Source organism: Zalophus californianus, chromosome 15, assembly GCF_009762305.2.
Source record: "Zalophus californianus isolate mZalCal1 chromosome 15, mZalCal1.pri.v2, whole genome shotgun sequence".
Classification (NCBI taxonomy): domain Eukaryota; kingdom Metazoa; phylum Chordata; class Mammalia; order Carnivora; family Otariidae; genus Zalophus; species Zalophus californianus.
In genome coordinates, this window is record NC_045609.1 from 34,752,646 (window position 1) to 34,779,768 (window position 27,123).

The following is a 27,123-nucleotide window of genomic DNA, read 5'->3' on the forward strand; positions in this document are numbered from 1 at the left end:
CTCCTCTGTTTTGAAAAAGAGCCAATGAAACTAATCCTCAGGATCTGGAAACTGAAGACTTTTATTTAATCCTAGTGTTGTACTGGATGAACAACATACTACTATACAGTAGCAGCAGCATATTTACTTAACAAGGGTCTACGTAATAAAGCACGACTTTGGGGATTTTACACTAGGAGGAGGTGACCGGGGTGAACAATAGGAAGAAAACAGCCAGAAGATGTGGATCATCCTCTGGTTGAAGTAGTCTGTTTTCATCTTAAAAACTGCTAGGTAGTCGTGGAGACCATCACACCTAAGAAGCTGAAGCTGTTACAGGGACAGGAATACCACAGGTCTATCTTTTTTTATATTTCAAAGCCCAATATAGAACAATAGGGCTGTCAGAAATCCACCCAGGCTATAAGGCAGAGCTAGCTTTGGGGGACATACTCCTCTTGCTTGAGGAAAAACTGACGAGAAGTAGGAGTAGGTACTTGGGAGGAAAACGGACGCCTCACTGTTTTTGCCTGATTTTCTGGATCTGAAAGGGGATCATTACAGAGGGATAGTGCTGCAGACTACATTTATGGCTGATTTAGAAGTGCTGCTGACTAGGGAGGCAAGATTCCAGACTGCTGGAGTTAAAGAGAAATGTCCAAGGCTACGGAATTAGCTTGGCAGTATCTGAAAACAGATTTCATGGTCTCATTTTTGTTACTCACCGTATGTTCACGGGTGCTGCCTTCCTGCTGCATTATATTTTTTAGTTGTTTTCTCAAATCAGAGGACTCTAACAGTGAAGACCAGCATCTTCCAAGGGCTATTCTGTAGCACCACTTTAGGAATGAACCCATCACGTGAATTCTCTCTGAATGATGGTAAATTCCTTATGCAGAAAACGAGCATCTACTTCATTTGCTCTTAGGAAATCTCCTTTAAGAATTTATAAAGTGGGGCACTTCTGAGATTAGCTGGAATTCTGTGTTTGAAAAATATTCTACTACTACTAAATATTCATGGATCTTTGTTATTAGTAGGTGGTGGTGGTGGTGATAGGGAGAGTAACTTTGATCACTTGCTGCTCAGTCTGTGGCCAGAGGGTGATGCTCAGAGAAAGTATCCATGGCCGTTAGCATACTGAGGTTAAGAGAGGAACACCTGCAAGTGTTTTGCAGCAACCGTTACACCTTATGGGACGATATAGAACAAAAACTGACCATGTTTAGCCTGCTCTGACACCGAGGTATGCCCATCTGAGAATGCTCAATCAACAGTCAAGCTAAAAAACCAACTTGCTGCTTTCATCTTTTTATTGACAGTATAACCAGATTAAAGAAAGGATATACTGGATTCAAATTAATAAATACAATAATTTAATTGTAAAAGGAAACAGTCTACTTGGAAGTTTCAGCAGAAATTGCTAGAGACAAGAGACTCTTGGCATATGATTTGCTTATTTATATATAAGAGAAGATAGCACAAAAAGAAAACTGGACAGTCCAGATATACATGGTTGAGATTAGGGATTGTACAGAAAGAAAAGCAAATATACTGATTGTTCTTTTGAGATAGGACATTAAAAGACATTAAAAATAAAAGCAATTGGACTGGGTAATCAATGTTAGGCAAAGGGAATAAATATTTGGCAACGTCTTGATTTTAGCTGCCAAGCTGATATTGGTTACCCAAGAAATTTCAAATTTGCAAAAGGTGCCATCTCCTATTAGATGAAAGGCAGGCTGGGTACCCTAGGCAGGCGAAGGTAAGAAGCCTGCTGTCCGGTGGGCTCTCTGTAGCAGCATTGACCACTAGCCCCTGACAGCAGAAAGGGATGGATTTAAGGGCCATTCTTAGCATGATATGGAAAAGGGAGTTACATACAAGCCGAGAGGAATGAAAATAATGGAGTCACGAGCAGAAAACTAACAGCATAATCGAGAACAAATGGGACCACGAAGAACAAGCACTTGTATCTCTCAGCCTTTCTCCATTCTTCATGTCTAATGAGGCAAAGTGTCTGGGCAAGGACATCAAAAGCCAGGAAGTTGAGTGAAATGATCCAACTCTAGACTGACTTGCCAACCAAGACGATCAATATGGTTTCGTCAATGTTACTGAGGATCTTGTTACTGCCTCAGTATCACGTACTTCCAAGCGCTCAGACAGTACGGTAGAGACGTTCAAGTAACAATTAAGACAAGATTCAGGAAGGAACCTATTGGCCACTGGAGCCTTGGGAAGCACACACTAGGAAACGGGAGCTCCCCCTAAAGACAAAGGATGCAGGTAAGTTCAAGACCTGAAGAACAACAGTAAAAAAGATAAAAGATTAAAAAAAAGTGACGCTAGTGAGAAGCAGGCACATTTTCTTTCTTTTGCTGAAGTAGGGCTTGAGGCCTTTAGGCTAACGATGGTTTAAGTGGTGTTGATAAGCTTTATAAAACACGAATGTGGCAAAGTTCCTTTAAGTTTCTCTTTTACGCTTTAATTTGCTTCAAATCTCAAATGCTTGTGCTTGCAATAACTTCCTAAAAGCAGGAGTAGTGTTCCCTTTTATTGCCTTAATAAAGCATTCACCCCTTTGATACAAATAATTTTGACTACGCTATCTAACAGCTGAACTAGTGGCACAGAACTGAGACGGTACTTCCTGCAGCAAGGTCCCTGTAAATCAAAATCTGAGCTTTACGTAAAAATCTTATTTATAAAAAATACAAGACCAAGTACAGTGAAAATGGAGCCTGGAGCCGTGGGGCTCCCTGCCAGGGCCAGTGGAAGTGGCTTTTGCTACAGTGCTTGCTTAATGGCACAAGTGAAAAGCTGAATAAGGCAAACACTTGAAGAGGCAGTTTTTTTGTAAACTTCTTGGGGTGGGGGGAACTTCCTCTGTTGGGACAGATGTTGATTTGGGCCGGCTAAGATCAGGTGTGCCGTTGGGCTGCACTTGATACATCGTATTACAGATGGAGAGGGCTTGGGCTGCATGTGATAACATCATATTACAGATGGAGACGGGCTCCTGCTGAGACCAGTTCACTTGTTTTAGGGGAGAGGTTATCACTGTAGCCTTTTGCCTTTACTGTTACAATGTGCAGCCTCCAGCTGAGGTCCCCCTATGGAGGCAATCACCTACAAAATCAGCTAAGGCATTCAAAGTTTCCTTAGCTTATAGCTCTTCAGAACCCTACATTGATTACTAAGCAACTTTGTTAGCTGTGTGTAGCTCAATAGGAATGCTGGGACTAGAATATGGACTCCCACCCACTTGGTACCTAACAGTAATAAACTATAATGACACTAGGAAAACAAACAGATCTTGAGGAATTTTGGCCTCTTCTCATGTTCTCACTTGGAACTTTCCAGCTTTCGTGACATATTTGACTCCTTTAAATGGCTTATATTTCTCCCCATACATGTCCAAGCGGTTTACTTTTAAGCCTGTGTCAAAAAGAACAGGTAAGGAAAGGAACAAATTATTTTCCTGGCCACAGTAACCAACAGTTATTTGTTTAGCAATGAACATTACCCAGTAAATCTGACATTAGCCAAATGTCCCTTCTACCATTTGCAAGCAATCTCCCTTCTACTATTCACACATTACAGCACTGTGGGGGGTAGTTTTAGTTTAGATTCCCATGTGGGCAAGCAATGTCTTTTATGGGTAATTCTTTCTGTGAGCAGGAATGAATCCTTCCTTAGTGCTCGGATGAAGAGGGTGCGGTGGAAGAAAGCTGTGTGAAATCAGGTGCTCTGCAAAATCACCGTACCTGAGAGGACCGCCCCGTTGCCCAGTGTGACAGGCAAACTGGAGCTGCTGTTCTTTCTAAAGAGGGAAGGCTCCTACCCTTCTAAGCTCCTGACAGCTGACCTCAGCAAAACTCAGTTCACCCTTAAACACAAGTCAAAACTTATCCTTACCTGAAATAGCAAGCTGCTGGATCTTGAACTGTATGTTGAGACTGGGATTCTCTTCTGGCTTGGGTGCTCCAGACTGTAAATTGACCAGTCCTTTAAGACTTGGGAGCTTTTGTGGAGTAATTTTTCCCACATCCCATGTTAGTACCTTGAAAAGACATAAAAAACATACAATCTGAACCATTTACTAAAGACAAATGTTCACAAAGACACCATAAACTTTTGTACAGAATGAAGCACAGTGTCTTGGAAACAAAGAGACCTGGGATCTTCATGGAATTTTACCACTAATCAGGTCGGGGACTTGGCATGGTGAGGGTAGAGAACCAACATTTGTAGAGCATCTACCGACTTTTGGATAGAGCACTGTGCTTAGCACTATTCATACATTATCTCAAAGAGGCCTGTGATGTAGACTGTGTCTTCTTTTTACAAAGAAACTGAGGCTCAGTGGTCAAATGACTTGTTCAAGGTCACACAGCTAGTGTAGAGGCAAGGTTGGGATTTGAACCTAATCTGATTTCAAATGTTCTTTCTACTATACCACCTTCACTGTAAGTCTCCAGGCCTCAGTTTACTTTTCTGTAACATGAGAAAATGGATCTAAACTGGTGTTTTTTAAACTTTTAGCTTTCTTTGAGTAAAATCTTTAGTGTGGAAGCTCAGGAACAGTCAACAAAGTGAAGCTATTACAGTTGAAGCCAAGGTGAAGGGCCAGGGATGTGGAGCTCTCCCTTCATTTCTCAGCCCTGGGTAGTCTCTGGGGAGGTTCTTCAAATCCTTAGGACTGGAGTAGATGATCTCTGACATTCAGTGATTTTATTTAAAAGTATGCCTTTTCACTTATCAGGCAGCTCAATGACTGCTGTTGAAAAGAATCATACTTTTTACCCAAGCCGAAAGCTGACAGAAAATCATCTCTTACAATTTCTCTGAAAACCGTTTGCTAGAGGCACATTTATATATGGTGAGAAGCAGCTTTCCTAGCCAGCATCCCCTGTGGAAGAGTATGAAACAGTGCTTTTCAATTAAAAAGAAAGGTCTTAATGATCAATTTCTACAGAAAATTTAACAATTAATAGACTACAATACTAACTTTTTATCCAGATAATGTTTTTCTCTTTTTAAAAAGCTTTTTACATCTTCTTCCTCAGTGAGTACACCGCTAGATTACCAGTGGATGAGGAAAGGCACACTCTGAAGGGGAACGGAACGAGTCTCACTTTTCGGTTCATCTCAGCAGCAGATGCGGGACTCCCTCCACAGCCAGTGGCAAGAGCACAGCACAGTACACTCTCCAGGTTTTGTGAGGGACTTTAGTTTTAACCAAGACATTAAACCCTTCCCTCTGCCATCCCTGCCGTCAAAGCCTGCAGAAACATTTGCTCACTCTTGATTAGAGGTGGCTGTACCTTGGTAACTGGATCAAATGTATAGCTGCCTTGTGTTGGTGTCAGGTTCATATTCAGCACAACTTTTGGCATGTGAACTGTTACTGTGATTCCTTCAATAGTTTTTCCCATATTCTGCTTTGGTCCAATCGTAATATCAAATCTACCGCAAGAACTGTTCTCCTTAAAGCTGATGCTATGTTTCACATACACCGGTATTGCCACTAGACTGAGAAGAGAAAGACACAACCACAAACATAATTAATGGTGTGAGACAGCTCTTGAGGGAGCATCGAAACCTCAGTCCAGAGTATCCTACTGTACCTCTGACTCCACGATAGGGCCATATACCCCCCCAGAACAGGAGACTCAGCATTCACTGGTACTCACCAGAGGTACTCAACCACCACATGAGGAATTACACAATTTCTGAGCAGTAAGTATACACATCAAGACAAGAATCAAGATAGTATAAACAACTGGGGCAAACAGGCCTCATCTGAAGAATTAAGATCCCACAGAAGAGATAATTTAAAATTATCCTAAATAAAATAGTCCCTATGTGCTAAGAGCCAAGAAATAATTCCTCTGCTTTTGAGTCCCATCTGATATTACCCAAATACCTTCTGATATTTTCAAGGGACAAACCATTTACAACCCACAATGCCAATTCATTTAAACCTTAGTACACAAAAGAATGACCTGAAGCCAGTTAGTTGGGAGATAGCCTAGAGAGCTGGAGATGTGTTTGTGTCCTTCCGTCAGCTCTGAAGTCTGTACACCACAGTAAAATTATGGCATGGGTTCAAGGTTTTGCGTAGCTTATGCAGAGTCCAAAATGCTTATTTGTTCTCAGGTATGTTTACTAGTCTCTTTTACTACTACTTTATATTCTCATATATAAGATATACTGATTATTTTAGATACATATTTTCACCAGTTCTTCCCAAGTTTCCTGGTGAGCCATGACTAAATGGAGCAGTGATGAATTCAAGTATCCCACTGTCAGAATGAAAAAGGTAAGGTGAATACCCATCACAATGATACGTGATAGCAGATTTCTAGTTGATGCATCAACATACTTTTGTGAGCTGACACGATATGATATGAGTCGGAAATTTCCATCTGGAGGAATAAATGACAAAACCCTTTCAGATTCCCAGCGCTTGAACCGGATGCAGGGGTGGAAGCTGACATCATCTAGAAGCCGTGGGTTCTGCCAGGAAAACAAGACGGCAGTATTCATAGAGTGCATGGAACATGGCAACTCTACTCAGATATTATGAGAAATTAATATACTCCCTAAGGATAAAGTAGTCATGTTAAGAGTTTGTTACTATGACCACAATAACATAAACTTAATGGTTTCACAAGGCTTTCAAATATATATATTTTTAAAGATTTATTCATTTATTTGAGAGAGAAAGTGAGAGAGGGAGAGGGAGAATCCTCAAGCACACTCCCCACCGAGCATGGAACCCGACATGGAGCTCGATCCCAGGACCCTGATATCATGATCTGAGTCAAAATCAAGAGCTGGCTGCTTAACCGACTGAGTCACCCAGGTGCCCCACAAATATTTTATATGTGGGACAGGACAAGTGAGCATGAGAACTCTGTTCTATTTTCTTAGTAGTGTATCATGCTGAGTCTAAAATGACACAAAAGATCAATGCCCTTTCATACCAGCAAAGCAAGTAATTCAGTAAGTGAGACTACAGATTTGCAGAAGTCAGTCAGCTGTTTAAGCCACTTCTAATACACCCAGGAGAAGACCTCTCCTCAGCTTTCCATAAAGGCCATGCTCATCACGTAAGTCACTATCTTGGGAAGCTGGCTAAGAATATTTCTGAGATAGGGGGTGCCTGGGTCGCTCAGTCAGTTGAGTGGCTGACTCTTGATTTCGGCTCAGGTCATGATCTCAGGGTTGTGAGATCGAGCCCCATGTTGGGCTCCCGGCTCAGCATGGAGTCTGCTCGAGACTCTCTCTCTCTCCCCCCTGCCCCTCCCCCTGCTCATGCTCAAGTGTGCTCTCTCTCTCTCTCTAAATAAGTCAATCTTACAATATTTCTGAGATAATCCTTAAATCTAAGGTACAAACATCTCTCAGTATTTATCATTTCATTTGGTACTTCATATGTAGTGGGCATGTAAAGAGCTATAGGACAGGAGAACGAAACTTACCATGAAAGAAAGAGAAAGGTCAGGCATTCCCGATAGCTTAATGCAAGCATCAATGACCCCCTGAATTTCGGCAAAGACTGTAGATCCTGAAGAAAGAAAGAAAGGGATAAAATCACCGGAATCTGAGTCTTTACTAGAATGATCACTGTATCTGAAGTTATGGAGACGCCTCCTGGGTGTCAGATATAATGAAACATGCACATCTACTAACAAGTTAGTGGACAGGGGACCCATTACATTGGTTATGACAGCTTCTTCACTGAGTACCAGGGCCCACACCTAACTCTGGTAGGACTGTGGTAATTCTAAGGAATATCAAACCTGCCTATTTTTTTTTTAAAGATTTTATTTCTTTATTTGACACAGAGACCCAGAGCGAGAGAGGGGACACAAGCAGGGGGAGTGGGAGAGGGAGAAGCAGGCTTCCCGCCGAGCAGGGAGCCCGATGCGGGGCTCGAACCCAGGACCCTGGGATCATGACCTGAGCTGAACGCAGACGCTTAACGACTGAGCCACCCAGGTGCCCCAAACCTGCCTCTATCTTGATAGAGTCAACCTTGTAAGACAGCTGGATATGAAATTAAAATATTTTTGGGGTGCCTGGGTGGCTCAGTCGGTTAAGCGTCTGACTTTTGGTTTCGGCTCAGGTCATGATCTCAGGGTCATGAGATCGAGCCCTGTCTTGGGTTCCATGCTGGGTGTGGAGCCTGCTTAAGACTCTCTCCCTCCCTCTGCCTCTGCCCTCTCCCCCAACTCTTTCCCTCTTAGAAAAAAAAAGTGAAGTTAAAATATTTTTAATGGAATTTAGAAATGAGGAAAATTTCTCATTGAAATGGACTAAGCTATTAACTTTTAAGAAATAGGAGCCATTATTCTGTAATAATACAGCTATTATTCTGTATGATGGAATTTTATAATGAAAAGGGCACTCACTGAAGAAAAGATATTGGCTATTAATTCACAATCACTCATTTTCACACACCAACTAGCTGTGTGACCTTAAGCAGATTACTAAACGCTTCTGAGGCTCAGTTTCTTTATGCATAAAATGTGAGGGTTGGACTAGATGTTTTTAATAAAATTTTATGGTTCTAATACAGTACCGCTGTTTTATCTGGGGTCTTTATTAGAAGTACTGCATATACAGTGGTAGCAAAAGTATGGTAAATGGCAGATAAACAATAAATGTTGAAAAAACGGCAAGAGGGAGAGGCATACAGAGTAATAACTGGTTTAAAATAAGGCAGCATGAGATCTGATTTACAAAGGTTTGGCAGATCTCAGCTAGTGGTTATGAAAATTATATGTAAGCTCTGGGCAAAATAAACAGTTTTTTAAGCTATTAGAAAATGAATGCCTTTCTGCTGAAACCATACTACCAAGGGATTTCAATTTTCTATTCAGCTTATGTCAGCTCAACTGTTTTTCCCAAATAAGACCACATGCCCACAATTACCTGATTTATCTATAATTGCATCTATTTCTTCAACGACATCAAAATAGGCTTCATTGTTTGTGTACTTTACCCCTGCCCGGCGCCATGGGATGTTGGACAGTTGCCCAGTGGGGAGTGTGTCCCCAACGTTACTACTGCCTAGAAAACCGGAAAAGGAGAAAGCAAAGGTAATGCATAAAATGGTGATCAGGAAAGCTATTAACAGGGGTGCCTGGCTGGCTCAGTCGGTAGAGTGTGCGACTCTTGACCTGTGGGTCGTGAGTTTGAGCCCCACACTGGGTGTATAGTTTACTTTAAAAACAAAAAGAGAAAGAAAAGCTATTAACAGGAAAAAAAAATGAATGCCGTAGCTGCTTCTTTAATGTTTGGGTTTTTCTTCATTGAAGTTGTGGATAGTTCCCAAAATTGTTGGAGATAGATCCATACTAACATGATCAAATTTCTAGAAGACAGAAATAGGCCATGTGGTCCTCTATGTGCCAAATCAGGTTAAATTCATTTACTTATCTTTTGCTTCCTGTGTGTTAACAGTAACCTAACCTAATTTCAGTGGCTCAACAACAGAATCTCGTTATGCTGCCACTGATGAAGAAAAGAGGCTAGTTGTTTTAAAACCTTCTGCTGATAAAATGTCTCCACTGAGAATACAGAGTGATAAGTAGGCCCTTTGGTATTCAGCTTAAATTCTACATGATATGCTGCCAAGCAGGCCTCAGCGGAGTAATTGGATGAAGAACACATTCTGGCCTTTTCCCATTTTTAGGTCGGCACACCCATATGGCTGCAATATGGCTCATGTTTAGTATCTGGCTAATTTACTGGTAAATTGACATATGTCTGAAAATAAGTCTAGTTGTCCAAAACATACCCTTGAGCTGTGACATATTTAACATTTTGGTTAATTTATATTTCCAACTCAAAAGTAGTACATGCTTAATAACAACACATGGAAAGTTCAGAAAAGTGGCTAAAAAGAATCTATCTTCCTATTACCAAACTACAACTACCATTAACATTTTGGTACATTTCTTTAAACATTTCCCTCATAAATGGGTTGCACTTATTTTTTTCTATTTTGATAAGTTTGCTTTTTTTCTGACTGCACCTTAAAATATAGTTGCAATCATACTATACATACAACTTTACAGTCTAATTTGATTGGTGTTTGTTTCTCCAAAGCTTTTGCTTTCAAGAATTTTCTAAAAACACTGCTTTCACCTTCCTGTTCAAACTTTCAATGTTTCCACACGGGCTTTATGATAAAAATTAAATATTTAGCCTACCATTCAAGAATTTCCTCAACTTAACTCAAGTTTTATATCTCATTACTCAGCTAAAAAAAACAGCTCTGTTCCTGCTGAATGAATTCATACATTTCAAGGTTTTTCACTTTGTGTTTTTTCTCATATAGTTCCATCTATAGAATGCTCTTATTCCTCCCTCTCTCCCTAAATTCTGCTGATTCTCAAGGGCCCTGCCCTGGGGCCAAGCACCACAGTTCATCTACTGAAACATTTTCTTTAATTTCATAATGCACTGCCTTAATAACCTATATATTTTTATTCTATGTTTTAGTAACTATAAAATACATGTTTATTTTAGAAATTAGTGTAAAGCAAAAATAAAGATGGTATGTAGTTCCTTAGTTGGAGATGGTCATTGAAAACATTTTAGAACTTTTTTGTCTGTACGAATGTTTTATGTGTAATTAAGAGAAATTTTTATAGTTTTGTAAAGTATATCGCGTATACTTTCCAGTGTCATTGTATTGTTTATAAAGTATGGAATTGCCTTTTACAATCTTATATTATTTATGTGCTTTAATTTTTTTTCCCAATCTCCCAAACAGAGCATAAGTTTTAGGCACGTTTACTCCATCTTATCTTTCCTTGAATTTCTCCTAATGCTCCGCCTTATACAGAAGATGAATAAAGCTTTTTCAGAGGCCTCTCTTGCCCCATTTTTTAGGTCAATACACTTGGAGAGGGGTTTAAAATGGCAGACAGCAGAGCTGGTATGGCATGTAACATTTCACAGAAATCTTTCTCTAGAAGACTTCAATACTCTCAAAAAATACTATCATCTGGATGTACTTAATTTCTAGCTACACTCAAGAAATAAACAAAAATTAGAAATTTATAACACAAGTACAAGGCCCACAATGCGTGAGATCTCACAAATAGACTAATTTCCTATCTCTCTTTGTTTTAATAAGTCTTCTGCATGTATAAAAGAAAGACTTGGAGGAGACAATATGTACTCTGTGGTGGAGAGTCTTAAATTTTCTATTTCCTAGTAATTTGGGGGTAACAACATAATGCCAGTTTTATAATGCTATTTATTAATTTTTATTTTTCTCCCAGCATTTATTGAGGTATCATTGACATATAACATTAAGTTTAAGGTATACAACATGTTGATTTGATACACTTATATACTACAATGAATACCCAGTGTAGTGTTAGTTAACATCTTCATCACATCACATAAAATAATGCTAATTTAAATATTAAAATGCCAGTCTATAAATAGACTAAATGTTCTTCTAAGTAGCCTCACATATAGGTTTCCCTTTTATAACCTCACTATATTGGCTTCTTTAGGACTAACTGGGAAAATTTATTCAGTCTTATTATTTAGTGTTAAATAATAGTAATAATGTTTTTGTGGGCCTATAGAAAAACCTACAATAAAAGAGAAATATCAAGTTTTCTTTATCATTTAAGACCGAGTTTCCCCCTGAAAAGAAATACACATACATTTTACAATACTGCTAACTTTAACTCTGGCCAAACTGCACTACCTTAATAATCTGCCAGATCATAAGCAACAAGGAGTTGTTTATAAAGCTTTAATTGCTCAGTTCCTAATGCAGCATGTTTTCACCTTACCTGTAATAGAGTTGACGACAGAACGGAGAATTGTTGGTGGTTTAATAAGTTCTTTCAAAATATTAGATTCAGTAGCCAGTGGAAATCCATTGTCTAACATTTCTTCCAAGAGCTCATATACAATAACCACATTATCCTTAATTGCAGCTTCCGAACACTCACCAAAGTAGTCCTTAACAAAATGTACATAATATTGCACAATGAAAGGCATGAAGAAAGGCTTTCTAAATACTCTGTTCAGAAGGATAAACTTAGAGTAGCATAATTCATTGTTTAAGATCTAAGTCAGAGGGGAAAAAACCCTCTACAGTTCTGTTCCTCAATATTTTCTCAATATTTTTAGACTGAACTGAATTCCTATTACATATTTAGACAGAGAGTACATTGAAACATTAAACTAGGATGTGAACTATAAACTTAATTTTCCCTGATTAGATACCCCCCAAAACACAGATTAAGTTTTCAATTATTTGGTATACTTAGCAAGATAATAAAAGGTAAATATTAGAAGATTACATAACCAATAAAACTTTTGGAACCATTCAGAGAACTGTATGTAGAGGGCATTTCTGTTTCCTGATGACATAATCTGTAATACATATAAATATGGCTTCCATGACCATGCGATTACTATGTTCTACTGAAACAGTGAATGGAGCAGCATGTGTACTGCTGTGCACCCTACAAAAAAAGGGGTTTATGAATCTATGCTGAGTTGAAAAGAAGAGACAGATGGAAGACACATCCAAAGCTGGATAATTAAAGAATATAATTATGTGTCCCACCCCCAACTAACTTGATTAATTTAAGTTCAAAAGATTTGATGAATAACCAACCTGAAAAGTGTCAGCAACCCGATGTAGGAACTCAATTACAAAGAGAGGGGGCACTTCGGTCTGTATGACAGACACAAAGAAGAGCCTGTCCCGGTGGATACTGATGAGGTAGTGATGAGGCGTTGAGATGACAGGTGGTACATTTTCAACATCAGCAGCTTTCTCTTGAGCTTCAAAGAAATAATCACAGACAGACTGGCTTACAACGCTCTTCCAGTGCTTCTCTAGAAATATGTCACCGGAACAGTTTATGAGAAATAGACTGTGGATCATTTTCTGGGGGGAAAAAAGTTTAAATTTAGTGTACATCAAAAAGTATCCTTGTATTATTCTGACACCATAACCAGACAAAGGCAATAGAAGAAACTACAGACCAATATCACTTAAGAATAACTGTAAAACTTCTTGACAGAATACTAACAAACCGAATCCAGCAACATATAAAGATTATACACCTAGACCAATGGGGTTTATTCCAAGAATGGAAGATTGGTTCAACATATGAAAATCAATCAATGTAACATACAATCTGCATAAAAGACAAAAAAACATATAATGATTTCAAAACATGCAGGAAAATCATTTGATAAAATCTAGCACGTTTACAATAAAAACACTTAAAACTAGAAAAAGAAACTTCCTAACCCCAAGAGAGCAGAGCATCTGTGAAAATCCCATAACTAACATCATATTTAATGACTATAGATTAAAAGTTTTCCCCTTAATATCAAGAATAAACAATGGTGTTCACTCTCACCATTTTTATTCAGTATGGTACTGGAGAATCTAGCCAGGGCAATTAGGCAAGAAAATGAAAAAAAGGCTTCCAAATTGGAAAGGAAGAAATCAAATTACCTCAATTTGCAGATGATTACAGTCTTGTATATGTAAAGTCCTAAGAACACACACACACACCCACACATGCTCGCATGCACAAAATCATAGCTAATAAATGGGTTCAACAAGGTTGCAGGATACAAGATTAGTATTTTTAAAAAACCAATTGTATTTCTTTTTTTTTTTAAGATTTTATTTATTTATTTGAGAGAGTGAGAGAGAGAGAGCACATGAGAGGGGAGAGGGTCAGAGGGAGAAGCAGACTCCCTGCTGAGCAGGGAGCCCGATGTGGGACTCGATCCCGGGACTCCAGGATCATGACCTGAGCCAAAGCCAGTCGCTTAACCAACTGAGCCACCCAGGCACCCAAACCAATTGTATTTCTACACATAGCAATGAATAACCTGAAAATGAAATTCCATTTACAAGAGCATCAAGAAGATCAAAATATTTAGGACTAAATTTAACAGAAGTGCAAATATGTTGAATAGTATAGAACATCATTAGTACAAAACTGTACAGAACATTATTAGTATACATTGAGTAGTACGGAACATCACTGGAAGAAATTAGAAATTAAAAATATCTAAAAATGGGAAGACATTTCACATTCATGGATTAGAAAACTTAATATTGTTAAGATAGCAATACCGCCCAAATTGGCTTAAGATTCAATGCAATCCCTTCTATAATGCCAGCTGCCTTTTTCTGTGGAAACTAAGAGGATGGTCCTAAAATTCATATGGAAATGAAAGCGAAGGACAGCCAAAACATTCTTGAAAAAGAAAAAATTTGGAGGACTCATACTTCTAGATTTTAAAACCTACTACAAATGTACTATGTGGTACGGACTGACAGTCATACAGATCAATGGAATAGAATGGAGAATTCTCAAATTAACCTTTACATATGTGGTCAACTGATTTTTTATAAAATTGCCAAGACCATTCAGTGGGAGAGAGAACAGTCTTTTCAACAAATGGTGCTGGGACAACTGGATTCCCACATGCAAAAGAATGAATTTGGACCTCTACCTTATACCATATACAAAAATTGACTCAAAATGTATCAAGACCTAAATATAAGGGCTGAAACTATTAAGAACTCTTAGAAAAAGTATTCATTAAGCCCTCATGACCCTGGATTAGATAATTTTTTTTAGATGACACCAAAAGCACAAGCAACAAAAAAAGAAACAGATAACCTGGACTTGTATCAGAATTTAAAACTTTTGTATTTTGAAGGACATTATCAAGAAAATAAAAAGACAACCCACAGAATGAGAGAATAATTGCAAACCATGTATCTTATGAGGGACTACTATCCAGAATATAAAAAGAATGCTTACCGCTGAATAATAAAAAAACAATAAAAAAATGGGCAAGGAATTTGAAGACATTACTCCAAAGAAGATATACATATAAATGATCAATGCTTACTGAGCACATGGAAAGGTGCTCAACATCTTTTCAAATGTAGATCAAAATCACAATGGGGTAACATTTCATATCCATTAGGCTAGATATAATTAAGATGCAGACAATAACAAGTATTGACAAGAATGTGGAGAAACTGGACTCCTCATACACTGTTGGTAGAAATGTAAAATGGTACAGACGCTGTGGAAAACAGTGAGTTTTTCAAAAAGTTAAAGACAGAGTTACCAAATAACTCAGCAATTGTACTCCTAGATATATAACCAAGAGAACTGGAAATGGATGTCCATATAAAACGTGTATACAAACAAACAAAACAAAACAAACTTGTATATAAATGTTCCCAGCAGCATTATTCAGAATAGTCAAGAAGTGGAGACAACTCAAATGTCTATCAACTGATGAATAGGTAAATAATTTTCCAACAATGGAATATTATTCAGCCATAAAAAGGAATGAACCATGAAAACATTATGCTAAGTTAAAAGAAGTCAGACACAAAGGGTCACATATTGTATGATTTCATTTTCTAAAATGTCCAGAATAAGCAAATCTATGGAGACAGAAATTAGGTTAGTGGTTGCCAGGGGCTGGGTGGAAGGGAAAGAATGGGGAGTTAGTGGTTATGGGTTTGCCATTTCTTTTTAAGGTGATAAAAATCTGGAATTAGAGATAATGGTTATGCAACTTTGTGAATATACTAAAAACTACTAAATGGTATGCTTTAAAATGATGAGTTTCATAATATGTGAATTATATTTCACTTAAAACATATTCTTAGTAACTGTGACACACGAATCTACTCCCAGGTGGATTAAACATAAATGTGTACAAATTTGCACCAAAAATATGTATAAAAATATACTGTTATGGTGAAAACCTTGAACTCAAAGTATTTATTAATAGTACAATGGAAAAATAAACTATAGCATACTATTAAAATGAAATATTATACAGCAATGAAAACAAACTATTGCTACATGAAGCAAATATGGATGAACCTTACAAACACAATACTGAACAAACAAAACCAGATGCAAAAGGATACATACAGTATAATCCTATTTATATGACTTTCTAGAACAGACAAAACTAATCTATGGTTTGAGAAATCTTTTATGGACAGTGGGGGTAGTGACTAAGAGGGGCATGGGGGATGTTTCCTAAGGTGCTTACAATATATTTTATTTCTTGATCTAGATGATAGTTACAAGTTATATTCATTTTGTGACAATTCATTGGGTTTTACATTGTGACATATAATTTTCTGAGTGTTAACTATATTTCAAATAAAAACTTTATTATCTTTACAAATGGGGGACAGTAGAAAAATATCTAATTACTTTAACGTGTTCCTTTCTTTTATGTAGATACTTACCAGGTGTTTAGCCTAGTGGTGAACTAATTCAAATTATACTATTGTGTAAGTGTAGTCTAACTGTAAAAAATTTAAAATGAATACATACAGTTTCTCTGCATGAAGATAAATTCCAAAGAGGAAAGGAAGACTTTCCAGAATGGATTCATTCAATTCTGTTGAGACAGAAAACAATGACACCAACCTGACCAGTTCTTTTGAGAGCAAGTCATTTATTTTATGAAAGCAGCTGACATTTAAGGACTCTCTTTGTGTCAGCATTATATTTCTATTTGAGTGCTAAGTAGTGTCACTGGAATACAGACTTGCTATACAGAACCTACTGGCTTTAACTATAATGTCTGCTGATACACTTGAAAAAAATGAAATAGGAATATCCAATGATAATATCTGCAACTAAATTTGTATTAGGACACATTTTCTTAGAACAAAATCTTCATCTGAAATATAAAGTGTAGCTGAAAGGAGAACATTGTAATCCACTCAGAGACTCAGATTTGAGCACTTTAAGTGAGCTAGGTATGGAATATGGTACTTTTTACAAAATTAAATTTTCAGCTCGATTCAAAGTTTTTTATTCATTAAGAATAAATAAATTAATATCTAAAAGGTACTGAGTACTTACTGTAGGCCAGGCACTATGCTAGGCACTTCCCTACCTTATCTCACTGAATCTTCATGACTCAATGTTACAAATACTGCGCTTATCCCCATTTTACAGCTAAGACAATAAAGTCTTAGAAATGTTAAATCAGATCACACAGTAAGTGTCAGAGCTAGGGTTCAAACCCACGTCTGGATGAATCTCGGGCTCCTGTTCTTACCCGACTCCAGGAGACTAATTAGTAGGAACATACTCTAATGCTGCACTGTTCAACAGGATTTCCTGCAATGATGGGTATGTCTTGTACCTGGGATGTCCCATATAGTCTCCACTAGTCATATGTGGCCATTAAACACTTGAAACGTGGCTAATGCAATGGATGTACTGAAGTTCTAATTTTAACTAATTTAAATGTATATAACTACATGTAGTTGGTGGTTACCATACTGGACCGAGCAGCAAATGTGCTCTTTGAGCTTATAATTTAAGAAGAGCTGAAGGATGTGCTTCTTTAGTTAGAAGCCAAAATGTGTTCTAATAAATTATTTAGAGCAGAAATATATTTAAAAGAGATGACATAAGTTATCTTCTTAGACCATTCATCCTATAGAAGGTATAGTTCACATGGATCTGTGGTACTTTGTTGCCACAGTATACCCTAAAAGAGCTGCTTGTTCTTGAAGCAAGTGATTTCATAGTTCCTTTATTTTAGAGGCCAAGTTCCTATTCATCCTCTTAAACTGGTGAAAAATTCTTTCCAGGAAGTTTGCACCAAAGTTGTTTTTGTTGGCAATAGTTCTAATCTCAGAAGAATACAGTAAGTTAAACCGGCCATCTGGGTTTATTATCCTTAGTGCTGAAATGAAAGCCTAACACTTGTAGCTCTCAACAGTGCTTAGCTTTAAAACCCACTTTACCCTTCTATTGTAAGAAAAGAGAGCTTATTTCTTCTATTCCTTTATGATCAACAGCCTAATGCACATAAGAATTAAATAAATGCCACATGTGGCAGTGTAAATTAGTCTGTTTCTTTAGTTACTTTTCCTTTTAGTAGCTGCTGTTACTCCTTTCATCATTCTAATAAACTTTCTGGGAAAGCTACACACTCAGTGCAGCCACAACCATCTTTTTGTTCTTAGTGACTTTTGAATCAGAAAACAGAAGGCTATCAGCTTATTTTATAGCCACTTGAGAAAGTTCCACCAGAACTTTGCAGCTTAAATATTTCATAAATCCTCTTTACCCATGCTGAACAGTCAACCTGATGATTCACAAACAATGCAATTATAATACAGATGGTCCCTGACTTACGATGGTTTAAGATTTTTCTACTTTACAATCGTGCAAAAGTGATATGCATCCATTAGAATCCATACGTTGAATTTTGAATTTTGATCTTTTTCTGGGAGAGTGATATAATAATTTCCTGAGATGCTGGGTAGAGGCAGCAAGGCGAAACTCCCAGTCAGCCACCTGATCACCAGAGTAAACAACAAATACACTTACAACCATTCTGTTCTTCACTTCAGTAGTCAATAAATTACACAAGATATTCAACACTTAACTGTAAAATAAACTTTGTGTTAGATAATTTTGCCCAACTGTGGGCTAATGTTAAGTGTTCTGAGCATATTTAAGGTAGGCTAGGCTAAGCTATGAGGCTCAGTAGGTTTAGGTATATTAAATGCATCTTTGACTTACAATATTTTCAGGACATAACCTCAACAGAAGTCGAGGAAGATCGGTAGTCAAAATACCCTTGGAATAATGTCTAAAAAAGAAAATGTATTCCTTCTACATAAAACAGAACGGAGGCATAGAAGAGCCTATATGCAAGGTAAGAGAATGAGACCAGGGAAGACTCTAGCTTCTCTAATTCTCAGACAGTATTTTAACCATTTATTCATTCTAATAAGTAGTTCTGAATGTTTTATATATAGTAAGCAAGGATAGAAAGGTGGACAAAGAGTCCCTGAACTCAGAGTGTTTAGAGTTCAGCAAAGAAGGCAAACAACTTATTACAGTAAGATGCAATTCCTATTATGACAGGGGAAATACAGTGTCCTTCAAAATTCCACAAATCTTTGAGGTGACAGAGAACACAAGTAAAGAAATCCAGTACAAATTTAGCAATTTTAGGAGGTGAAGGGAAGTGGCGAGATGAGACTGGGAAGGAGATAAGCAGAGATTGGTTCACTTAATTCTCAGTGCAATTTTTTATGGTTTTAAGCAGGGAATTCATAAAATCCGATTTACAGTTTTAGGAGAGATTGCACTGTGGAAATTGATTAACAGGACACCAGTTCAGAGATGAATTATGAAGACGCCCTGGACTACAGTGTTGACAGCAGGGATGGAGTAAAATAAAAAGATAAGAGAAATGTTTAGGCTTGAGCAGATTAGGTGGATTTGGGGGTTGGAGATGAGAGGAAAAATTAGGCACTTAGCCCTGGTCCTGTATATTGACCCAAATCCGGATATATTTGACCCAAATGGATATATTCAAAAGACTATTATATATGTAGGTCTAGTGCTTCAGAGAGATGCTGAGTTGGAGACACGCTTATGAGTAAACATGACTTTTTGTTAATGGGAATTACAGCTACGAGGAGAAAAACACTACAGAGAGAATGTGCATAGTAAGAAGAAAGCCTATGGAAAGAACTCCAACATCTGAATAGCAAGTGGGCCAAAGAAGTGGGCCTAAAAAAAAGGCTGAGAAGATGTGGCTGAAGAGCAGTAAAGAAAGGGGTTACGATTTTTAGTAACTAGCATGTGTTAATGTGTTTCCAGAAGAATGGAATACTAAACATTTTAAATGGCACAAAGAGGTCAAGCTACAAGAACTGAACAAAAAAAGAAAAAAAAAGAACAAAATGTCTTTTTTAATTGCCTGCTAAGGGGCTTTTTCAGACTCCCTTCAATCACACCCTCCCCCATAAAATTTTAATATTTTCTGTGTATCTCCTTATATACTGTAAATATACTGTGTTCTATATATAAAGAGTATTTTTTTTTTTTTGCCTCACAAGCAATTTTTGTCCCTATTGAGAATTTATGATTTAACACATAGAGAACATTGGTGAGTTTCGTAAGGGTAGTTTTAGTGATAGTTCAGTGGAATGCAGGAAACAAGACAGGCTGAAATGGGCTAAGAAATAAATAACAAGAAATGGGAAAATTAGAGATAAGGAGAGTAGATGATACATTCAAGAACTCTAGCTGTGAAGAGGATGAAAAGACATGAAAATAAATGGGAGTATTTCACACAGTTAAGGAAGATTATTTCTAACTGCTGAAGGAAAGGTGTGAGTAGAAGGGGAAAGGCAGATAATATGAGAGGAAATAACTGAAAAAAAGAGGATCCTCATTGGGTAGGCGAGGATAGTATTGGGAGACTAGATGAAAGGAACTGCCTTCCTTAATAAGGGACACTTTTCCTTTTTTTAGATTTTTATTTGAGAGAGAAAGAGAGCACGTGCACACGCTAGAGAGCACAAGTGGGGGAGAGGGAGAACCAGGCTCCCTGCTGAGGACCCTGGGTATCGTGACCTGAGCTGAAGGCAGCCACTTAACTGACTGAGCCACCTAGGTGCCCCTGGACACTTTTCCTCTTTAAACAAAAGGGAAGAAGGTTTGTACATTTGGTTGTAGGAAGATGAGCGCTTCCTATTTTCTCTGTGTAGTAGGAGAGATCATGTGTAGAGGGAGAGAGAGTTCCTCTTCTCTATAAAAGCCATTTGCTACTCATGCATTGAGATATTATTGGGCTACTTAAAAATATCTATTCTGCAGGGAACTCCAATAGTACATTATGGTGAATGTTTAGAAATATTGTAAAAATCCCAAGATTTAGTAAGAAAAACTAACCTTACTGCAAAGAGAGCTTTCTTACCAAAGATATGTAAATTTCAGGTAATTCCTCATTCACCTCATTCCCCAGCTTTTCCTATAGTCTCAATTGAAAGTGTCCTCCTTTATCTCCAAAACTAATCCTTCTATTTGTAATTTTGATCCCACTCCATTCTCTCTCTTCTTGGGTCTTATCTCCTCTTTCTTGAATCTTTAATCTTACACATTGGTTACTTGTTTTCTGCCCCAAAACATAATGTGCCTTGTATTCTTTAAAAAAAAACCCCAATCCTCGACTTGACATCCTCAGTAATCTTTCTGCTCCAAATGATGAAGGATAGTTTACACTTGCAGTTTCTCTTACCAGTTACTGACTGTATTAAAGCACCTCTCTCAAATGGCCTAATGACTTCCTAACTATCAAATCCAGCTACCTAGCCTCAGACTTCAACTTCCTCCTTTGACCCTTGCAGCATTTTATGTCATTGATAACTTCCCCCAAACCAAAACAAATACTTATTACCTTATTTCGTGAAACTTCACCTGATTTGGTTCTCACCTTGAAAGTTTCTTTTCGGCTTACTTCCCAGCCTTCTTCCCCCCACCCTCTTTTACTCTTTCTACCATCCACACCTAAGCCACTGTTTCAAACTCGATATATCCCAAGTTCCACAAAATTCCTCCTCTTCATGTAAGGTCTCCTAATTTTAATGGCACCACCTTCTTAATCATATAGGCTATAAGCTTCAACTTCGGGCACAATCCAAATCCAACCAGCCACAGCGCTCGTCACTCTTCCATCTCAGTTTAGATTCCTGTCACCTCTCGTTAAGAACTGCAACACCCTCCTCACGGTATTCCCTACCCCACGCTCATCGAGGCGCCACCCTCTAACAGGACGTCTGTTCAGGTTAGTCAGGAGTTTTGTCTTCCAAAGCATAAGCCTGGGGCTCAGATCCAATTGTTGGTACTCCAGCTCACCGTGGGTGATCTTTTTCCCGCGCCGAAGCACGGGGAGGGACGCCAACGAGTCTGAATCTCTTGGGCCTGGGACCCGAGAAGGCCGGGCTGCAGGTGCACCTCTCCCTTCCGGCCCTGCCGGCAAGAAAGCCCAGAAGGCCGAGAGAGAGGCGCGGTCAGCATCAGAGACTCTCCCGCAGCCCAAGCTGGAGTCCGGAGCCCCAGCTACTCAGTCGGCTCCCCAGTTTTCGAGCTGTTCCCTATCCGCAGGCTCCCCGCCCCCCACACTCACCCCGACACCTGGGCCAGCCAGTGATTCGGCGCCAGGTCCACTCCGGACCCAGGCTGAGGCAGCTGAGAAGGCCGCGAGGACCCCGCAGTTGGGTTGCCCAATAGATTGCCTGACTAACAGCTTCAAAGAAACCAACTCGGGCTACAGTATCGGAAAGATTAAATAAGCGGAAAGACGTTGAACGAGAAGAAAGATGTCTCTTGAGGTTTAGGATCTAAATCTCCTAGATCACCCAGAACCTAGAAGAAAGCGGGTTTCGCACTATATGGACTCAGGCGCTCGTACGCGGCCTAACTCAGTCTGGGGTTTCCCCCACCCCCCGGGTGGGCGGGGCCAGAAAGGGGCTGGGCCAATGGCTGTTGAAGTGAAACACACCAAGTGGAAAGAGTCAGGAGAGGCGGGGTTCTGGGAGAAGGAGGCGGTGATGAGGGGAGGAGGTAGGGTCAAGGAGCAGAAGGGGTGGGGCGCACGCCGGAGCCTAAGTGGGGTGGTAGCACGAAGATGGCTGCAGCCGAGGAGGAGCCGAAGCACAAAAAGCTGAAGGTGGAGGTGCCCCAAGCGCTGAGGTGAGCGCTACTCGACGTAGGGTGGGGGGTGACGGCGCCTGTCGCCAACCAGGGCCCACGTGGGGTTGCGCGGCTTCGGCAGCGAACGGTGTTCTCGCTGCCGGCACGGGGCCAACGCACAAGGACCGGCTGCTCGGAGAGCTGCCCCCACGGCTGTGACCTTTCGCCCGGCGGCCACCCCAGTTTGGCAGAGTAGCTGCCTACTCCGGAGCGGTTCCGGCTGCTCTTGGCCAATCAGAACGTCGGCTTGGGGACCACCTACTCGGCTGTGGGCCGGCTGAGGGCGCCACGTGGGAGCCTTCCCCTGGCCGGGCCGGTGTGACCCTGGAGGACCAGACCTGACCAGGGTCTAATGAGGCCACCTCCTATTCCCTGGGGTGGGGGCGGGGGGGGGTAACGAGGAGGAGGTCCAGCGACTGCTGTACCCTGGGGCAAAGACAAAAATTCTTGGGGATTTTTCGTAAAGTGTCGCGGAAGGTCGCCTTGACCTTCCTTTTTGTACGTACTCTGAAAGTTGACACCTTTGAAGACCCTGTGCAGGGACCCAGATACCCCGCCTCCGAGGCTTTGCGGGGGCGGAATTTCGCAGAACAGATAGGAACTGTTGATTTTTCTTTTTTTCTTTGCACTTTTTGGCAGCAGTTGAAACAGTTGCGCCCCAGCACCGACCTGCCTCACGTGTGATTGATGTTGCAACTTTTTAAAAAAATTGTTTGTTAAAATATTCCCTCTTAGTAAGTATAAAGTACAACATGCACAGCCCTGAATGATTTTGGAAATGTTTGTTGGAAGGCATTGATTTTTGTCTAAAAATAGACATAAATTGATTTAAAACTATTGGGACTTTCCTTGATGATACAAGACAAGTCTCATTTTTTCCAACGTCATCCTTCTTCACCCCCGAAAGAATGAAGCATTCGTCAAAGAAAAGGAAAGGTCAGTTAGGGGCCTGGTAGTGTTTTCATGCTGTTTTGAGTGGATGGTGATCAAATCCCTGCCAGTGCCAGTGCCTTCAGTGTATTCCTACTACCCTCAATTAGTGTGCTTACCTTATTAAAAATAATAAACTTTCTTTTTTTTATAACAACTCAACGATGTTTTATTTTTACTTTAAGCTTTCAAACCATAGAGTAAATAAAGCAAAGGCTTTTTGAATCAGACCTTCCTGGGTTCAAGGCATGTGCTTTCCCTACTTTGCCCATTTCTAGAGTTATTTCTTTAAAGGTATGTCCTTCACAAAGTTTACTCTACCAAATTAGAAGACAGATGCAACTTTTCCCCACTATCCCACTAAACATATGGCCCTTAGATTTTCCCTTATGCTAATTCATTTTCAGAGCACTTTCCTATTTTACAGATGAGGAAATTGAAGCCCAAATGAAACAATTCGTTAAGGAAATATGAATCCAGAGTGGATGCAAGTCAGTTGTTTGACTCTACTGTTTCTTTTATATAAGCACCCACAAAACACTTCTCTTTGCTTATGTATCCTTAAAAACAATGATAAATAATCATGTTTAATACTTAAGTATGTATCAGGCACTGTTTCAGCAATTTACCTATTTTAACTCATTCAATCCCACAACAACCCTAGAAGGTAGATACTATAATTATCTTCATTTTACCAAGGAGGAAACAGGCATAGAGATATTCAGTAAATTGATCAAGGTCACCCATCTAGTAAGTGGTGGGGTTGGGATTTTAATCCAGGTAGTCTGATTCCAGGTCTCTGCTCTTAATTACTATGCTATACTTAACTAACCTCAAACAATTACCCAAAAGCCCTTGTTTTTGTTTCTCTACGTTTGCTTATTTTTTGTTGTTGTAATATACATAACTTTTTCTGTCGTTGCAATATATAGGCATATCATACTTAATTCTTAAATATCCAGAATGTATTGTATGTGTCATTAGTGTTTGTTTAAAACTTGTGAAAGTCCTGGGGCGCCTGGCTGGCTCAGTTGGTAGAGCATGTGACTCTTGATCTCAGGATCATGGGTTCAAACTCCATGTTGGGCAAAGAGCTTACTTAAAAACAAAAATTGGAAAAGTCCTTAGGCAACTAAAGCTCATGTTGTATAATATCTACTTAGTGCCATCTGTAGGCATGAAGTTAAAAGATTAGACACTTGAGTACTTGAACAAATCTCTTAATTTTGTGTGAAGACCTTTTGGGATTCCTACTTTTATTATATTTGGCTTTAAGGGTTGCAGTGTGATAAAGCACTGAGTAGTTGACTGCATGCGTTATCTATGATGACTGGCTTGACATTTAAAGGGCTAGCTACCAGTTTTGGTTGATTTTAAAGGGGAACGGCTTATAAAGCCTAAGCAAAATTTAATGTATAGAATCAATTGGTGGGGAAAAAATAAATGTATGAGACATGTGTGTAGATGTCAGAGAAAGTACTTAGGACTTTGAGAATTTCAGTTAGCTCTAGGGTGGTAGTTCTCAACCAGGTGAAATTTTACCTCCCAGGGGACATTTTTGGTAGGGAGTGCTAATGGCACCTAGTAAGTAGAGTTCAAGGATGCTGCTTAACCTTCTACAATGCACATGAAGCTCCCTACAACAACTAAGAATTATCTAGCCAAAATTAACAATAGTGTTGAGATAGGAAAAAAACTAAGGAGAGCATCTGACGGTCTAGCCTCCCTTTTTCAGATATCCATTATTTTTCTATGTTGGATTGCTTTACAGGTTGTAGCAGTTACTAAAGTTGTGAAGAAATAAGCAGGCTCTAACATGTTTTCACACTGGGTTGGGGAAAAGAAGGGAACACTGAGTGCGAGACATCATTACTAGGTGCCTTATATACGCTATCTCCTTTAATGTTACCAGCAACCTGTGAGGTAGGTAACAATCCTTGTGTTACAGATGAGGTATTTGGGGCTGAAAGAAGTTGAGAAGCATTTTTGGGAACTGACCCCTAGATGAATATGTTCCATGATGAATACCTATATTTAGGACAACCCATTTTCTTTTCTTTCCTTTGGAAATCTCATCCTAGTTCATTTCTTCAGGGGTCACCTCTAAGAGGATCCTGTTCCTTCGAAAGCTTATTGAACACATGCCAAGCCTTTTTTTTCAGACTGTCTTTAAATGGCTGCTATTTTAGGCATGGTGCTAAAAATTAGGTGCTAATATGTAGAGTTAAGACACAGGTACCATCCTCCTGGTGGGAAATGAGTAAGGTTTGGGAAAATGATACCTGAGCATTCTGAAAGATGACAAGGAGTTAACCAGATATGAAGTAAGGTGTCTGGCTTTATAGGGAAGTTTGTTTGGAGGTAGATGGGAAAGAGCTGCCTCTGTCAGGGAACTACAGATGGTTTGGTCTGACTGGTTCAGAAAGTAGAGGGCATCCAGGCTTTGGTACTGGATCACATGTGTGATCTATCACTGTATCCTTAAGTTCTCAGAACCTAATTTTAACTGTCTGCTGAATATCTCCTTTTGAGTGTCTTGCTGACCCTTCAAAGTCATATATATCAAACTAAATCCATCTGTTGTCTTAAATCTGCACCTTCTTCCATGGCCCCTGTGTCTCTTAATGGCACCACTAACTTCTCTTTCTCCAAAGTTTGGAACCTAGGTATTTGCTTCATTTTCCACCCACATATAGTTATCAGAGTTGGTCTTTTCTTCTTCAGTAATGTTTCATAAACACCTTTCCTTCCATTCCTGCTGCCACAACTCAAGCATAAACATCTTGCTTAGACTTTGTTGGCTTCCTAACTAGTCTCTCTACCTCCAGTGTCCAGTTCTTCCTAATCTTCAGGCATAGCTTTACTTGTTCATCATAGCAAATACTTGTAAGCTCTGAAGTTGATTTTAGGAAGGGTTGAATCCTAAGAGCCCACATCATAACTCTCTGACATTAGCAATTAAAGATTGATCCAGGTCATGACTTTTAGTAATATTAAAAAGGAAACAAACTGCAGTTCTCCAATCAACAAATATTGAGCTTTTCTCAAATTATTGCTTCCGTTTCACTTCCCTGGAATCCTTTTATTCTTTCTCTGTGTGTCCTACCTCACTATGGACCCTGTGTTTTAAAATTGTATAGTAAATATAGGAAGAAAAGTCTGTAAGTATCTTAGGTGACCAAGTAACAGTTTTAGTAACCCCTTCTTTTAAAACATTTTTTTTCTCTTTCAGAAAATTGTCTGGAAGATTATTTTTACAAACTGAGCACACTGTTCCAGGAGTGGTCTATTGTGAGGATTAAATGAGGAGACTATATGCAGACTGGAAAGGAGCAAGGATGATCATGTGTCCTTAGTGTGTTGCGTTGTGCCTGGTCCTTAGGAGCTGTTCAGTTAACGTTTGTTGAATGAATTATTAGCACAGCATAGAGTGGGACTGAAAACCTTCACTTTTCTAGACCTTGTATTTTTAATAACGCAGCCTAAAATTGAAGTTGGCTGCTCTTTTTTGGATGATACTACATGCCATTCACTTATATTCACAAATGTAATCCTTTAAGATTAAGGTTTTGGACTATCAAGGAAAGTGGAAAATAAAAGTCTCCTGAGGTAC

General features: G+C 39.1%; 2 protein-coding genes and 1 non-coding gene across 11 annotated transcripts in view; 2 read left to right on the forward strand and 1 right to left on the reverse strand.

The window, feature by feature from the left end:
- Window positions 1-43: 43 nt before the first annotated feature.
- On the reverse strand, window positions 44-22,240 carry AP3M1 (adaptor related protein complex 3 subunit mu 1). 6 transcript variants are annotated; one of them, XM_027595862.2, is made up of 11 exons: window positions 22,015-22,240; window positions 21,744-21,857; window positions 16,395-16,461; window positions 12,656-12,931; window positions 11,820-11,991; window positions 8,929-9,066; window positions 7,473-7,558; window positions 6,371-6,504; window positions 5,310-5,517; window positions 3,901-4,045; window positions 44-3,420 (listed from the first exon to the last, which is right to left on the reverse strand). In XM_027595862.2, exons 4-11 carry the CDS (start codon window positions 12,926-12,928, stop codon window positions 3,320-3,322), a joined length of 1,257 nt encoding a protein of 418 aa, XP_027451663.1. In that variant the 5' UTR covers window positions 12,929-12,931; window positions 16,395-16,461; window positions 21,744-21,857; window positions 22,015-22,240; the 3' UTR covers window positions 44-3,319. The 6 variants fall into 6 exon arrangements, with proteins under 6 accessions (XP_027451663.1, XP_027451665.1, XP_027451660.1 ...); XM_027595864.2 differs by having other exon boundaries at window positions 12,656-12,825; window positions 22,015-22,239; XM_027595859.2 differs by lacking the exon at window positions 16,395-16,461 and having other exon boundaries at window positions 22,015-22,239.
- Window positions 22,241-22,421: 181 nt separating this feature from the next.
- Window positions 22,422-27,123, forward strand: part of ADK (adenosine kinase) — a 490,160-nt gene continuing 485,458 nt past the window's right edge. The window contains exon 1 of one of the 4 annotated variants that reach the window (XM_027595868.2): window positions 22,422-22,580. In XM_027595868.2, the coding sequence (XP_027451669.1) occupies window positions 22,516-22,580 (65 nt within the window). In that variant the 5' untranslated portion in view covers window positions 22,422-22,515. The remainder of the gene's footprint in view (window positions 22,581-27,123) is intronic. The other 3 variants (XM_027595867.2, XM_027595870.2, XM_027595865.2) reach the window with 3 other exon arrangements.
- TRNAK-CUU lies at window positions 24,527-24,599 on the forward strand. The gene has a single exon. It is a non-coding gene; the product is annotated as a tRNA-Lys (tRNA).